Source organism: Narcine bancroftii, chromosome 6, assembly GCF_036971445.1.
Source record: "Narcine bancroftii isolate sNarBan1 chromosome 6, sNarBan1.hap1, whole genome shotgun sequence".
NCBI lineage: Eukaryota > Metazoa > Chordata > Chondrichthyes > Torpediniformes > Narcinidae > Narcine > Narcine bancroftii.
In genome coordinates, this window is record NC_091474.1 from 157,099,686 (window position 1) to 157,116,585 (window position 16,900).

General features: G+C 42.3%; 1 protein-coding gene across 1 annotated transcript; it reads right to left on the reverse strand.

Moving 5' to 3' along the window:
* Positions 1-220: 220 nt before the first annotated feature.
* Positions 221-1,803, reverse strand: LOC138736628 (rho-related GTP-binding protein RhoB). Its single transcript, XM_069886451.1, has one exon. The coding sequence runs from the start codon at positions 1,661-1,663 to the stop codon at positions 1,073-1,075; it is 591 nt and encodes a 196-aa protein (XP_069742552.1). The 5' UTR covers positions 1,664-1,803; the 3' UTR covers positions 221-1,072.
* Positions 1,804-16,900: the final 15,097 nt, after the last annotated feature.

Genomic DNA, 16,900 nt, shown 5'->3' on the forward strand with positions numbered 1-16,900 from the left:
GCAGTCAATGAGTACAAAATAACAGGCACACCCATTCTTTCAGAAAAGGCCAAACACGAGTGGTGGGGATCTGGGGCAGCAGGCGTTGGGGACAAGCCGAAGCCACGGGTCTCCCAGCAAATCCACACCAGCCTCCGGCTGAAGAGTCGTCGTTTCCCCCTCCCAAATGCCACCCACATTTTTCTTGCCACGATGTAGGGAAAAAAAACAGACCAAAGGATCAGATTCGATTACATTTAATACCTTGCGAGAAAATTACTTTTAAAAAAACACAGCTTATACTTGGGTATACAACTTTTGTAAACAAACGCACGCCTTGGCTTCAGCGCCGTTTCCCGGTTGATTTGAAAACCGACTACTTCAGTGCCATTTGGGAAGAGTGATCAAAAAATATTGATGGATCTGCAACTGCGTCTTCTTTCGACCAGTACAAATGTTCGGAGAAACGAAAAGATTGACAATATGCTCCCATTTTTTTTTCTCTTTTCCTGCCCACAGTGTCCCCCCACCCCCACCCCAAAGTTTTGTGGTCAGTGCTGCCAGTGTTTGGCGCACCGGCGATCAACCCCCCGCCCCTCACCCTCAGACTCTTCTCATCGGTTGAGCTCCAGCGTCCACGTCTTCTTCCCTTCAACTCTCCCGGGCAAAGGGGCAGGCGGGGTAGATGGGAGGAAGAACCCCACACCAGGCATCTCGCAGAACATAAAGCGCCTGTACACTCACAACAGATAAAACACAAACATTGGCATTTTGCAAACCAGTCGGTCGGGTGGGTCGCGCCCGATGCTTCACCACCCACGCCTTGACCGTGGGTCGCCCGCGATCAGTGCGAATAGTTCATCTTCCGCCGAATTCATTTTTTTAAAAATTCTCTCCCTCTCCTGGCGAGAGATCGACTCTTTCGGAGCCAAGAAAAAGAGCATCCATTCCCCACCCCCTCTTTAGTGATCCCCGTGTTTTCTTCTGTCCGCATCCTTCTGACTGTCCGAGAGGAATAGACCTGTCGCCCGCCCACCCCAGGGAAGGGGGGAGCTGGGCGTGCAGAGGGCTACCGGCCGGCCGCTGGGAAGCATCATAGGACGGTGCAGCAGTGGGCGCAGCCTCTGCTGGGCCGGGCTCTCTTCTGCAGCGCTGCCCGGGTGGCGGTCTCGAACACCTCCCGCACTCCTTCTTTGGTCTTGGCCGAGCACTCCAAGTAGTCGTACGCTCCGATGCGCACGGCCATGGCGCGGCCGTCCTCCGTGCGCACCGGTTCCTGCTTCATGCGGGCCAACTCGTTCCTCACGTTCTCGTCGTTGCGGAGATCTTTCTTGTTGGCCACCAGGATGATGGGCACGTTGGGGCAGAAATGCTTCACCTCCGGCACCCACTTCTCGGGGATATTCTCCAGCGAGTCCGGGCTGTCCACCGAGAAACACATCAGGATCACGTCAGTGTCCGGGTAGGACAGGGGCCGCAGGCGGTCATAGTCCTCCTGGCCCGCCGTGTCCCACAGCGCCAGCTCCACCTGCTTGCCGTCCACTTCGATGTCGGCCACGTAGTTCTCAAACACGGTGGGGACATAAACCTCGGGGAACTCATCTTTGCTGAAGACGATCAACAGGCATGTCTTGCCGCAGGCACCATCGCCCACCACCACCAGCTTCTTCCTAATTGCAGCCATGGCTTTTGTCTCGTCTGCTCTCCCTTTAAACTTTTTCGCTCTGAAACACCTCCCCCCCCTTTGGAAACACAGAGAGGTTGGCGATCCGCGCCACGACACCGGTCAAAGCTGAGCCGATCAACTCTTCATTGCAGCGAAGCCGCCTCTTTCCCCTTTTAAAGGGCCGGCGCTGTCTCCTAAATATAGCCATCCAATGGTAGGCACTTGGCTGAGCTCATCGGCTCTCGCCGCCTCTCGCTGATTGGAGCCGAGCTGGCTGGATAGTGCAAGAGGTTAGTCAGCTCCCACCCTGCCAGAGGCCGGAAGCAAACCTCATTCCCCCATACCGGGTTCAAGAAAAGCTTTTCAAAGGAGTAATCGGGGCTGAACCTTTTGATGTTCATTATTAATTTGAAAAATGCTTTCTGAAATGGAGAAACATTTGCGCTGTTTCGCGTGTTGCACAAAGTTACCCGCGTTTGGGAAGTTCTCCTTCTGAAGCCTGAAATCACGCCCATGACGACCAATGTTTGGAAGCGATGAACCAGAACTCTTCAGGTTCTAAAAGAGGATCACAGCAACTTTTATTTGAACCCCTATTTAAATGAAGTCAATTCATCCTAAACTAATCGGCTGTACCAATCTCTGAAGATAATGTGGTCGCCATTAATTTATGTGTTTGCAGTTGATCATCAAAGTTGCCTTCAAGGTATCAAGTGCCATTAACTAAAAAGGATGAAAAATAAGAACTCTATTTCAGTTCCTTATCCAAAGTGCTGGATAGTCTATGAATACAACATGCTTACCCCATTTTTTTTTTATATGGCCTTGGATTTTTTATGATGTGTATATTAAAAGTGTCCTGGGTTATCACGCAATATATTTTGCAACTAATATCTGTTATTTCACAAAACAACGGTGAAATAAATCAAACATCAACTTTTGCATAATCTGAGGTCAAGTAAGACACTATATAAATTCAATTTTTAATTGACCTTACTGTTAAAAATATGGATCTTGATATCCTGCACATTTACTAGTTTGATTACTACTTTTCAGGAATTCATAATATAACTAATTTATGGTTAAATATATTGAACAGTGTACATATGCACTGAAATTCCTATTTGCTGCAAGAAAATACAGCTGTGATATTCATCAAAAAAATTAGATATCATGTATTTGATTCATCAGGGAAATTTGAAGATAACATGGTGACCTTTAATGTCTTAATTTCATTTGATGTAAATGTTTTAAAATATGATTTGATGAACTTACTTTTCCAGATGAGATATAGTCGTGCCTTTTTTTTGATTCACGGTATGAATCAAAAGCTGCAAAACATATGTAACCCCCCCCCCCCTCCCAGGATAAGCTTTGGGGGGTTAGTTTCTTTTTTTTAAAAAATATAGTAGGTTAGGTTTTTGATTTCTTTTCTGTCTTCACCCGGTGCAGTGGAGAGGGTACCAAGTTTATACTGTTTGAAGTTTTATCTTGAGAGAGATATTTATATATACACATAGGTGAAATTGTATTTTCAGATTCATTCCCTTTTCTTCATTGGACTGTATTTATTATAAAAACCAATAAAAATATTGAAATTCAATTTACAACACTGTTCAATTCCAGGGTGCAGATTCACAAGTTGTGGACAAAAATAAATGGTCCTGCCCAATGCTTTTCAGAGAGAGTGAGAGAGAGGAACTTTATAGGAGGCTTTAAATAACAATTTAATAGGTAAGTATAATCATGCCATTGTGAAATATTGTCTCTTTTGCAGTTTAAAAAGATATTTTAAATCATTCTAAAACATTAGAAGTTTAGTTACTGAGAAAAATGCTGATGTTTAAAGAAATCTTCTGAAATCATATTTGTTTATGATGGACAGAATATATGGATGAAAATTTATATTGGAGCAAAATTGTTATAAAAATATAAATAATGTGAGAATAGAAAGCAAAGTTCAATAGAAAAGAAAAATTACATCAACAAAATATTTTTATACATAAATATAAAACCTAAATTGCTGTTAGCATGTTATAGCAAATTAGGATGGTCTCTGGAATATGAGCCACGTAGTGTAATAATGCTCCACGTCATGTAACGCGTGTGAGTCACTTGATACAGTGGACATTTGTTTTGCTGCAGACATTACCCTGGGGATGACTGCAATGGGGAGGAGACTGGCTCCTACCTCTTTGTAGATAGTGAATTTGCTGAATCTGAAGAGAAGCAAGGGTCTTTGTCATGGTTCATCCTGAGCAGCTGCATAACACATGCTGTCTAATTTATGGGCTGCTCCTAGGAAAACACAAAGAAACCACTGGAAGAGTTGCTCAGCTGCTTGTGGAAGTTGAAAGACATTCCTTGGTTTGCCTAAAACTTGTTGGTTTGGGAGCACAATGAGACATCCACAAAGGAATGCAGCCTCCAGGTGCATTCCAGACTGCAAGAGTGCATGCTGTGGAATGCACTGAAGCTTGGTGCAGCAATGAAAAGGCTGTGTGTGGAAGATTTCAGTTGAGGATCCTTCTGCTCCTAGACATTGAGGGTCTGAGTCCAGTGGCGAAGCCTCTCAAACAAGTGGGTATCATCCAGGAGGGCCACATGACACTACTCTATATAGAACACGTATCATTCAATGTATGAATGGAAAGACAGTAAGATTATGTTCTCCTTGTATATACTTGTTTTTTTATTATGAATAAAATTTATTTTGAATTTAAAATGTTTGCTGCGTTTCCTTAAGCAATTAATGCAAAGGCTTTGTGGGGAATGACCTTCTGTCATTGAACATTGAGGGCCTTAAGTCCTGTGTAAATGCCTCTCAAACACCAGAAATTTTGCATTGGCAAAAGGGAACATGTGGATGCCAATGGTGGTATGATAACAGACCTTGTGCTCCCACTGCAATTGTGTAGTACTGCTGAATCTAATCAATTAAAAGATGCTATGAATATAAAGAGAAATTCATGCACTCTGTTCTGTATTTCTTGGGTATATTTTTGAGTGTTTATTTTTCCAATACTGTAAATGTATTTACTGTTAGAATTCCTTATGTATCATTATACACAACAGGTTGCAGTAAAAATCGAAAGTCATGATATTAAATCCATCGGCGGCGTCTATTTTGGACTTAAATGACTTTTACCCAATTAAGAATATAATTTGGCCAATAGCTATTGTCATTTAGCTGGCTAACTGTACAAAGTGGTAAGCAAGCTTTCTCACACTGACCAAGTTGTCTCTTGAAAGATCACACGACACTGAATTTTTCACATGAAAGTATTTGATTGCTCCCGAATTACCTCACTGTGAGCACTAATACCGTGATAAGTGAATTTTTTTTTCCATGTGAAAGCATTTATGATGGCTGAGGATTGGCCTCTTTGTGTGGACACTAACTTTGTGATGTGAAACCAGTAGAATTCTTATTGGAACCATAGAATCATATAACTCTGCAGGACAGAACCAGGCTCTTCAGCCCATCTAGTCCATTCTGAACTATTATTCTGAATAGTCCTATTGATTTGCATCCATACCCCTCCCTTCCATGTACCTTTGTTTCACCTAACTTCAGTGGAAAAAGCCTGCTTACATTAACTCTATCTCAACACCCCCTTAATTTTATATAGATCTATTAAATCAGTCTATATTCTTCTAGCTCTGGGGAATAAAGTCCTAACCTATTTAACCTTTCCTTGTAACTCAGTTCCTCCATTCCTGGCAGCATTCTTGAGAATCTTGTCTGCACTCTTACAATCTTATGAAATTTTCCTTCAAGTTGGTAACGAAAACTAACATACAATACCTCAGATGTGACCTCGCCAATGTCTTATGCAACTTCCTATAACATCATAACTCCTATACTCAATACTTTGATTGATGAAGGCCAAAATGCCAAAAGCTTTCTTTCTGACCTAATTTGCAAAGCCACTTTCAAGGAGTTATGCATCTTGAGCTTGTTTGGGAAGCTGCAATAAAATTTGATGCTGGCTGTGAGTGCCACCTACAGTTGCAAAGTAGCATTGGAATTAAGGTTTGGCTTTATGGATGAATCCATGAATTGTGATTGAGTGGTGTCAGAGTGAAAAGGGAAATTGGAATAAAAATTTAAGAGAATATCTGGTGCAAAGTACTGTAAAATATGCCTGCCATTCTGAATATTCAAAATGGCTTTTTGCATTGTGCACGAAAAGTCAAAGTAAGGGAGTGTCTTTGGTTTATTGATCATTCAGGAATCTGTCCTTGTGCTGCTGAGTGCTTATCTTCAGGCTCCTATACCTTTTTCCCCCAATGGCTTCAGAGTGAAGAGGGCATGATCTGGGTGATGGGGGTTCTTCACAATAGAGGCTGGTTTCTTAAGACACTGCTCCTTGTAGATGTCTTTGATGGAGTGAGGCCTGGTGCCCGTGATGTAGTAGGCCGAATTAACTCTCCGGAGTTTTTCTTGTCCTGAGCATTAGCAGCTCTATACCAGACAGTGATGCAACCAGCCAGAATGCTGCAAGGGTCCACAGTACCCCTGTAGAAGTTTCCTCAAGTCTTTGGTGACATACCAAATTTTCTCAGACATCTCACAAAGTATAGCTACTGGCAAGCCTTTTTCATGATTGCATCAAAATAAAGACTCCAGGACAGATCCTTGGAGATGTGGACACCCAGGAATTTGAAGTTCTTGACCCTCTCCATTGTTGCCCCCTCGATGAGGACTGGTTCATATTATTCTAACTTCCTCCCTGAAGTCCTTCTCCTTGGTTTTGCTAATGTTGAGTGCAGGGTTGTTGGTGTGACACCATACAATGAGTTCATCTGTCTTCCTCCTGTATGTTTCCTCATTGCCATTTGTGATTCTGCTGACAATTGTGGTGTCATCAGCAAATTTGTAGATAGCATTGGAATTGTGCCTGACCCCACAGTTGTAGGTGTATAGTGAGTAGAGCAGTGGTCTAAGCGCACATCCTTAAAGTGTGCCTGTGTTGACAGTCAGTGAGGAGGAGATGTTGTTTGCAATTTGTAATGACTGTGGTCTTCTGATGAGCAAGTTGCAAAAACAGAGTACAGAGAGCCAGGGTTTGGAGCTTGTTGACCAGCAATGAGGGAATAATGACGTTGAAGGCTGAGCTGTCATCTATGAAGAGCAGCCATATATATGGTGCTGTTTTCGAGGTGATCCAGAGTTGAATGGAGAGCCAGTGATGTTGGTGATTGTGGTGGGAGGTGGCATTTGTGACAATAATTATTTATGATGATGGAAGACTCAGTAGCCCTTTTTACATAGAGAAGCCACCTTAATGCCCAACTCACGTTCTATGTAAAAGGGAAATCTGAAAGGTGGATTCAGCATTCTGAGTCCTTTTACATAGGGATTCTGTTTCCCAGGGCAAAAGAAATGGGAGGTAATTCCCAGCAGTGCCGCACTCTGCTCAGTCCGCTGTGATGTAGAACATATGCGCCAGGAAGTGAATCACTTTTATTTTGATTTTGACTGAGTCAACAATAATTTCCAATGATTTGTGTTAGGATAAGCTATAGAAAACACTTGCATTTATAAAATGCTTTGCTTGACCTCATAACGCCCATTGCCAATTTCAGCCAATGGAATGCCCTTTCAAGGAGCAATTCACGTTATTGTTTATTTTCTCTATAAACTTGATTTCACTTCTCTTTGTGGGCTCAACAATGCACCAGTTTTAATTGGGTCACAAATTCAGAACCTCGCTGGGGGAATCTGTCCCAGAAGCTGACAAGAGTTGTGGGATATCTGTTGCAGTCATGGGGTGATGGAACAGTGCTCTGGCACCTCATCAAGCCGCATCGGGGCTGTTCAGAGCAACAGTGGCTCAATACAGGATCAATGGCCATCTTCATTACCCATAATTCCCCACACAGCTGGAACAGTTCTGCCAGTGTCAACAAATGCCAGTCACCACCCCCTCCATCAAATGCATTGCCCTGATGGTGAAGATCAAGTAGATTTAGCAAAGAAGGTTGAAATGTTTATTTTCACCACGCACTAGATACCTTAGATTCCTTAGATCCAATGTGAACTTCAATCTAAAAAAATGATCCATCTGTGGATCTGGCAAGGCAATGTGAGACTCAGTTGAGGAAACTTGTAAAGGTTCCATTATTGTCACATAATTCATGAAATTCTTTAACTTTTGTCTAATGTAATGCAGACAGAGAGTTTTCACTTTGTCCAGCACCCCTCACAGAAACCTACAGCACCTGGTGTTCAAAGACAGTCTCCCCTCCTAGTACTGACCAGGCCTGTGCCTGCTTAGCTTCCAATATCAGAAAATCCCAGGCATCTTCAGGCTATTAGGTACTGATGCTTTGGAGCTGTATGATCTAATGACTCTAAACAGCCCATTGAATGCCAGCCTTCCATTTCAGTTGTAATGTGTTACCTCTAAATAGCCCAGTGTCAATTATTTCCAGTTGCAGATGTATATTTTAATGTATCCAATATTGCTATTGGGTTTCATTCTCACGTGGAAGTGAAATCTATTGGCGTGGATGCATACAAGAAGAAACTTGCCAACCATGGGCCTCTATGAAAATGGTAAAAGTTGGATGCACTCTTTGTCATGATAATGAATATGTATGAGATGTACCGGAAGTCACGTGGTAGGAGAGAGAGATAAGAACACAAGCAGGAGAACAAAGGAAACGGGAGAATAAAGCCACTGAGAAGTTTACATGATAAAACTTGTGTTTGATATTTTATTAACTTCACATTTCGGGCCACAAATGTGACATTGGCGACGAGGATGAAAGAAGCTTGAAGAAAATTAAAGACTAAACAAGATTACAGAGGATTACAGACAACTTCAAGGTGATAAGAATTTTCTCTTTGTCTCAGTACTTTTGGGGCTGGAATATTTCCTCATGGCTGGTGCAGACGGTAACTTTCTAACACATAGTGGAATTGCTCATTTTGACCCGACTGGTGATGCAAGCACTGTAAGTGTGAAGTGGAAAGCATGGCTGGAAGAATTTGAATCCTACGCCGACAGTCGTGGCCTATTTCTAGATACCGGTACAGTTGAACAAAAAGCGCAGAGAAGGGCATTACTTCTTTTCACTGCGGGACCCTCAGTTCGGGAAACATTTAAGACACTTTTGAATACTGGAAGAAAGGATGAGTACCGGAAAGCGGTAGATGCATTAAATGCACACTATGTAGTGACACCGAATGCTACATTTCAACGCCATTTGTTTCGGAGAACGAGACAAGAAGATGGCCAGACAATTGCTCAGTACGTGACGAGACTACGCCAGCTAGCTGTTGGATGCAATTACATGCCAGCTGATTTGGACAACCAATTATTGGATCAAGTCGTACAGCACTGCAGATCAGATAAACTCAGAAGACGTCTACTGGAAAGAGGGAGTGAGTTGGAACTCACCGATGCTTTAACCATTGCTGCTGCATTAGAGGCTGTTGAAGGGCAATTTCATACCATGACCCTGAAAGACAACTCAAGCCAGCAAATTAAGAGGCTCTCACATCGCCATAATCAGCCAAGATATACGCCAACACAGGACGTGGAGTGTTATTGATGTGGAAACCGAGGTCACTTTGGAAAAGACCCATATTGCCCGGCCAAAGGCAAAGTTTGCAGAAAGTGTGGAGATAAGGACCACTTTGCAAAGAAGTGCAAAAGCAAGTCCAATGCAGACCAGAAGAGGAAGAGTACAACTTCCAAAGGCAAAGCCTGGGGGAAAGGAAAGTATCCTGGAAAGAAAGATACCATTCACCAGATAGACGGTGACAATGATGATACCCAGGAGGAACAGAGTTGTTACCAATTTACGTTGAATGAAGGACATCATGAGAAGGTCCCAGTGATCGTTGGTGGAGTGACAGTGCAGGTCATTGCAGACTCAGGCAGTGACAGTAATGTGATTGATCGACATTTATGGGAGAAGTTGAAAAGGAAAAAGATCATCTGTACCTCAAAGAAGTGTTCCAAGAAACTGTATCCATACACAGCAACCAAGCCATTGGAGACCATTGGATGTTTTACTGCAACTGTTGAAGCTGGAGATAAGTACACCGAAGCAGAGTTTATGGTCATAGAAGAGAGGGGAGAACCATTGCTGAGTAGAAGCACAGCGCAAGACCTGGCAATACTTCATATTGGAGCTTGTGTCAATTCAATTCAGTCATACGAGGATATGAAGCAAGAATTCCCCGCAGTCTTCCAGGGAGTAGGAAAGCTGAAAGGTCGACAATTGAAGCTAGCGGCAGATGAAACGGTCAAACCTAAGGCACAACCAATGCGCCGAACTCCGTTTGGACTTCGTGGGAAAGTCGAAGCCAAAATTAAAGAATTGATCGAACAAGACATTATTGAACCGGTGGAACATTCGACAGAATGGGTCAGTCCCGTAGTGATTGTGCCCAAACCAAAGGGTGACATAAGACTAGGTGTTGACATGACAATGGCCAATGAAGCTATAATTAGAGAACGACACCCTATACCAACAGTGGAGGAAATATTTCAAGAACTAACTACCAGCAAGGTATTCTCAAAAATTGATCTGAAATGGGGCTATCATCAATTAGAGCTGGATCCAGGTTCCCGAGATGTAACAACATTTGTGACTCACTGTGGATTGTATCGTTACAAGAGACTATCATTTGGAATTAATGCAGCTTCGGAGATCTACCAGTATGAAATCCATCGAGTGATTCAAGGCATTCCTGGAGTTGCCAACATTTCTGACGACATCATAGTCCATGCACCAACGAAGGAAGAGCATGACAAATGGTTGAGGCATGTACTATCTAGACTACAGGAGGCAGGCCTTACCGTGAATGGAAACAAGTGCCAGTTCGGTGTGCCAGAAATGGACTTTATGGGACACAGACTTACACGGGAAGGACTAAACCCTGCAGAGACCAAGGTGAAAGCTATTGCAGAGGCACGTGCACCTCAGAACGTAACAGAGGTGAGGAGTTTCCTAGGATTGGTCAATTTTTGTGCAAAGTTCATTCCTAATTTCGCTACAGTGGCAGAACCACTAAGGAAACTAACCAAGAAAGGTGTACCATTTCATTTTGGATCTGAGCAGAAGAAAGCGTTCACAGTGCTGAAGCAAAGCCTGACAGATGCAAAAACTCTTGGATATTACGATCCGGCGGCATCAACCAAAGTCATAGCGGATGCCAGCCCGGTTGGTTTAGGAGCCGTGTTGGTCCAGATGCATGATGGAGGACCAAGAATCATTGCCTATGCCAGCAGATCATTATCAGATGTGGAAAGAAGATACTCTCAGACAGAGAAAGAAGCACTCGAACTTGTATGGGCCTGTGAGAGGTTCCATGCATATTTATACGGCATTGAATTTGAACTCATCACAGATCATAAGCCATTAGAGGTGATCTATGCACCTAGATCCAAACCATTGGCCAGAATAGAGAGATGGGTACTCAGACTACAACCCTACAAATATAAAATAATCCACATTGCAGGGAAAGCAAACATTGCAGATCCGCTGTCCAGATTGGTGAAGGATGGTGGTCCACAATCCAAGTCAGAATTGGGAACAGAAACAGAGAGCTTTGTACGCTTCGTAGCTATTCAGGCGACACCGAAAGCTGTGACTACGAAGGAGGTCGAGAGAGAATCCGAACGTGATCCAGAACTCATGGAAGTAAGAGAATGCATACAGAGTGGACAATGGGACAAGTGTACTCACAAGGCTTACATTCCCATTAGAGATGAACTTTGTTGCATCGGACAGTGTGTATTAAGAGGTTGCAGATTGGTGATACCGAAAAGATTGAGACTGAAGATCGTATCCTTAGCGCATGAAGGACACCTAGGTATTGTTGGTACCAAGCAAAACCTCAGAACCAAGGTATGGTGGCCAGGTTGTGATAAAGACGCCGAGAAATTTGTTAAAACTTGTCACGGATGTCAAATCACAAGAAAGAGTAATCCGCCAGAACCGATCCGGAGTACGCAACTCCCGACAGGACCATGGATCGACGTAGCTGTTGATTTTCTTGGACCTTTACCGACGGGTGAATCAATTATGGTAGTGATAGATTACTACAGCAGATACTATGAGTATGTGGTGTTGAAGTCCACAACCACTGAAAAAACAATACAAGCGTTAGCAGAGATATTCGCGAGATATGGATTACCTGTTACATTATACTCTGACAATGGTCCACAATTCATTTCAGAGACATTTGCGGAATACATGAGGACCACAGGTATCCACCATCATAAAGTAACTCCGAAATGGCCGCAAGCCAACGGAGAAGTAGAGAGACAAAATCAGTCCATTGAAAAACGATTGAGGATTGCACACGCAGAAGGACAAAATTGGCGAGAAGCATTGCTATCTTATGTGGCTGCCTATCGAGCAACGCCTCATGCAACCACTGGAAAAAGTCCTGCAGAAGCATTTTTTGGGAGAAAAATCCGCACAAAAATGCCAGAAATAAAGGAAATCCGAGACGACCAGGAGATGAGGGACCACGATGCTGAAAAGAAAGGTGCAGCAAAGCTGTACACAGATTTGAAATGTGGAGCCAAGTACTCAGACATCATGCCAGGAGATAATGTTCTCGTGAGGCATGAAACTGGTGGTAAGCTAGACACACCTTATTACCATCAACCCTATACTGTCGTATCCAGAAGTGGCAGTATGGTGACAGTCAAGTCTCCGACTGGAGTCCTGTATAAGAGAAATGTACCAAGTGTAAAAAGGTACCAGTCCAGAGATACATCGAGCGAAGAAGTGGAAAGGCCAATACGAGATGCTGAAACTGAGAGACCTGATGATGTTCCAGAGGCAGTTACCAGCACTCCTGATGAAGTGACTAGAGCGCCAGAAACACCCAAAGCCGTGGCGAGCAGTATTTCCGACGCCGAGAGTGAACAACCGAGAAGCGACGACAATATCGCAGGCAGGCCAAAACGAAACCGGAAAATGCCCAAACGATACGAAGATTTTGTGCCATAGTTTTAATAAGAACTTTGGGACAGTATTTAATCTTATATCATAAAGTGCATGTATGAGTGCTGTAGGAAGTAAATTTTATGTAGTTGAGTTATAGTATTACCATTAGTTACGATGTTTGTATGTTTCATAGGGATATTGGTAAGTGAAGGTAAAGTTTATTTCTGATTAAAGGAGGGATGTCATGATAATGAATATGTATGAGATGTATATCACGTGGTAGGAGAGAGAGATAAGAACACAAGCAGGAGAACAAAGGAAACGGGAGAATAAAGCCACTGAGAAGTTTACATGATAAAACTTGTGTTTGATGTTTTATTAACTTCACATTTCGGGCCACAAATGTGACACTCTTCTCTTTAGATTGTTGGTATAAATCACTGCGTAAATCTAACTGCAGGTACGTAGAATTACCTTTTTGTGAAATGTTACTTCAAATAACTGCACTAGTCTCACTGCAGTCCTTCGGGGTTCCCTCTTACTGCAGCATTACTTCAGTAAAACTGCACCTAACAAAGGAAAATCAATTTTCAAATCCCTTTTCAATCATTCACCGCAATTTATTGCAAGAACTGTCTCGTCATTCCACCAGTCAATACTTTGGCAAGAAGTTCAATTGGTAAACTGACTCTATATCTTCTCCTGCATCTGGGATTGGGTGAATATTGTGCTTTTTAAAAATATTTTATTTAATCAACACATATAATATCAAATAATTGAGAATAATATTCCAAGTTACTTAATGGAATGTTAACAAATATATGCTGAAACTATATATTGTAAAAAACAAAAGCTAGAAACTAAGCTTAAAAACTAAAACTTAAAAAAACCTAAAACCAAAACCCTTCCTGCCCTCCCCATCCCCCTAAAAGAACTATACAAAATATTTCATTTAAAAAAATCACAATTGATTAATTAATTCAGATTGCATCAGGTGACGCTCAGAAACCTCATAGACTTTACGAAGTCATAATTTTATTTCTTCAGCGAAAACTTCATGGACAGGGAAAATATAAAAGTAAATATAATTTTTACAATTTTAACTTCATAAATCTAGTGTATGGACCCCAAATTTGAAAAATTAGAGAATTTATTCCTCAAAGAAAGGTCGGACTCGGGGTCGGAGGAGGCAGTGAGTCAGCGTCTGGTGTCGTGTGAGAGGAGGAGGAGCCAAGAGACAGCATCAGAGAGGTGAAGAGCATAAATAGATGGACTTTCCGGGGCTCGGTCTTAGAAAGGTCGGACTCGGGATCGGAGGAGGCAGTGAGTCAGCTTCTGGTGTCGTGTGAGAGGAGTTAATTGGGGTTAATTGGTAAGGGCTAATAAAAGGAGTAGAAAGGGAGGGAGTGGCACAGTGAGTGAGTGGCCCAGAGAAGGAGTGGGGACCTGGGACTTTGGCTCGAGGGACTTCGGTGAGCGGGGGCTAAGAAGGAGCTCCTTGTGTGAAAAGGTATCTTTGAAATAACATATTTATAGTAAAAAAGGAGGAAATGGAGTCAGTTGGGGTAGTTAAGTGCTCCAGTTGTGGGATGTGGGAAATCAGAGACAGCACAGCTGTTCCTGATGACTACACCTGCAAAAGGAGCATCCAGTTGCATATAATGAGTGACCGTGTTAGGGAGCTTGAGCTGCAATTGGATGAACTGAGGATCATAAGGGAAGCAGAGGCAGTGATAGAGAAGAGTTACAGGGAGACAGTCACCCCTAGAAGGCAGGAGTCAGGGAATTGGGTGACTGTGAGGAAAGGAGGGAGAGTGCCTGTGCAGAGTACCCCTTTGGAAGTGCCACTCAGCAACATGTATTCGGCATTGGATACTGCTGGGGGGAACAGCCTACCAGGGACGAGTCATGGGGGTCAGGTCCCTGGCACAGGGGCTGCCCCTGAGGTTCAGAAGGGAAGGAAAGATAAGGACAAGATACTTGTAGTTGGGGACTCATTAGTAAGAGGGACAGATAGAAGGTTTGTAGGACAAGATCGGGGATCCAGGTTGGTCTGTTGCTTCCCTGGTGCCAGGGTCAGGGATATCTCTGATCGAGTTCATAGCATTCTGCAAGGGGAAGGAGAACAGCCAGAAGTCGTGGTCCGTGTGGGGACCAATGACTTAAAAGTGGGGATGAGGTCCTGAAACAGGATTATGTGGAATTAGGTAGGAAGTTAAAAAACAGGACCTCCAAGGTAGTAATCTCTGGATTGCTGCCGGTGCCATGCGCTAGTGAGGGTAGAAATAGGAGGATGTGGAGGATGAATGTGTGGCTAAAGAGATGGTGCGGGGGCAAGGGATAAGATTTCTGGATCATTGGGATCTCTTCTGGGGAAGGTCGGACCTGTACAAAAGGGACGGACTCCACTTGAACTGGGGGGGTCCAATGTGCTGGCAAGCAGATTTGCTAGAGCTGTGGGGGAAGGTTTAAACTAGTTTGGCAGGGGGGTGGGGAACAGAGTGTGAGTGCAGTGTCAAGGGAGCATGGCCACCTAGATAGGAATAATAACGATAACAAAGATAGGATGAAGATTAGGGTAAAAGGTAGAAAAGAGAATATAGGTGAGGGTCATTCTCTAAAATGCATATATTTTAATGCAAGAAGCATAGTGAACCAGGTAGACGAGCTGAGAGCATGTCCAGATACTTGGGGTCACGATATTGTTGCAATTAGTGAGACCTGGCTACAGGAGGGGCAGGACTGGCAACTTAATATTCCAGGATACATTTGTTTTAGATGTGATAGAGCAGGGGGTTAAAAAAGGGGGAGGAGTTGCTCTGCTTGTTAAGGAGGGCATTACTGCCGTGAGGTGGCAGGATGGTCTGGAGGGATTGTCAAGTGAGGCTGTTTGGGTGGAATTGAGGGGTGAAGGAGGCATGAGGGTGCTAATAGAGGTGTATTACAGACCACCAAATGGGCCAAGAAAATTAGAGGAACAAATTTGTAGGGAGATAACGTATATGTGTGAGAATCATAAGGTAGTGATCATGGGAGATTTTAACTTCCCTCACATTGATTGGGATACCCATACAGTTAGAGGGCTGGATGGGCTAGTGTTCATTAAATTATACATAATTTTCTCTAATGGAGTGCAACTTTGAATTGCAGCATGCCGCCTCTCTAAAGTTAATAAGACATCAGATTTCCATGTTACAGCAACACATTTCCTTGCTATTACTAAAGCCAATTTAGCAAATTTCAAGTTGGAATCTGGCAATGATAATTGAGGGGTGTCACTTTCAAGATTACCTAACAAAAATAATTCAGGATTTAAAGGAAAATCCACCCCCATTATCCGTTGTACAAGTTTATGAATAGAAACTCAAAAAGTATTAACCTTTGCACAAGACCATGTAGAATGAAAAAAAGTTCCAATTTCTATTCCACATCTAAAACATTGATCTGATAATTTTGGTTTCCATCTATTTAATTTCTGAGCAGTAATATACAATTGATGTTAAAAATTGTAATGAAGTAATCTATATCTTACATTCTGCATCTACAGCTACAATAATGCCCAAGTCTTTTTTTCTGAGCTAAATTAATTAAACATATTTTACCATATTTCACAAAGTTTGTCAATTTCTAACAAAACCCTTTTGGTCCATATTTATTAAATCAGGAAGATATTCATTAATTCTATTCGCTAATACTTTAGCTACAATTTTACAATCTACATTCAGTAAAAATATAGGTCGACAAGAAATCAGTTTTAATGGATCTCTATCTTTTTTAGGAATAACTATAATGATCACCAGAGAAAAGGTTTCTGGAAGACAATGTTGTTAAAAAGCTTGTGCTATTATCTTCAAGAATAATGGAACCAATAAATCTTTAAACTCTTAATAAAATTCAACGGGAACCCACCTTCACCTGGAGATTTATTATTTCGTAAACTAGAAAGTGTATCAAATACCTCCTCTTCTGTAAAATAACTATCTAATTCAACCTTACCTTCTTGAGTTAAACTCAGTAATGACAGTTGTGACAAGTATTCATCTATAGACTATTCATCATGTAATGATTCAGAAGTATAGAGCTTTTCATAAAATTTCCTAAATACATCACTAATTTCTTGTGGTTTGTAAGTCACTTGATCATTATCCTGTCGTATTGCATTGATTGTTCTGGAGGATTGTACTGCTTTTAATTGCCAAACCAAAACCTTATGTGATTGTTTCCCCATTCATAAGATTTCTGTTTAGAACATAATATAATTTTCTCTGTTCTGTATGTTAACATTGTATAATATTGTAATTTTTTTATTAACTAAATTTTCATGCTTAT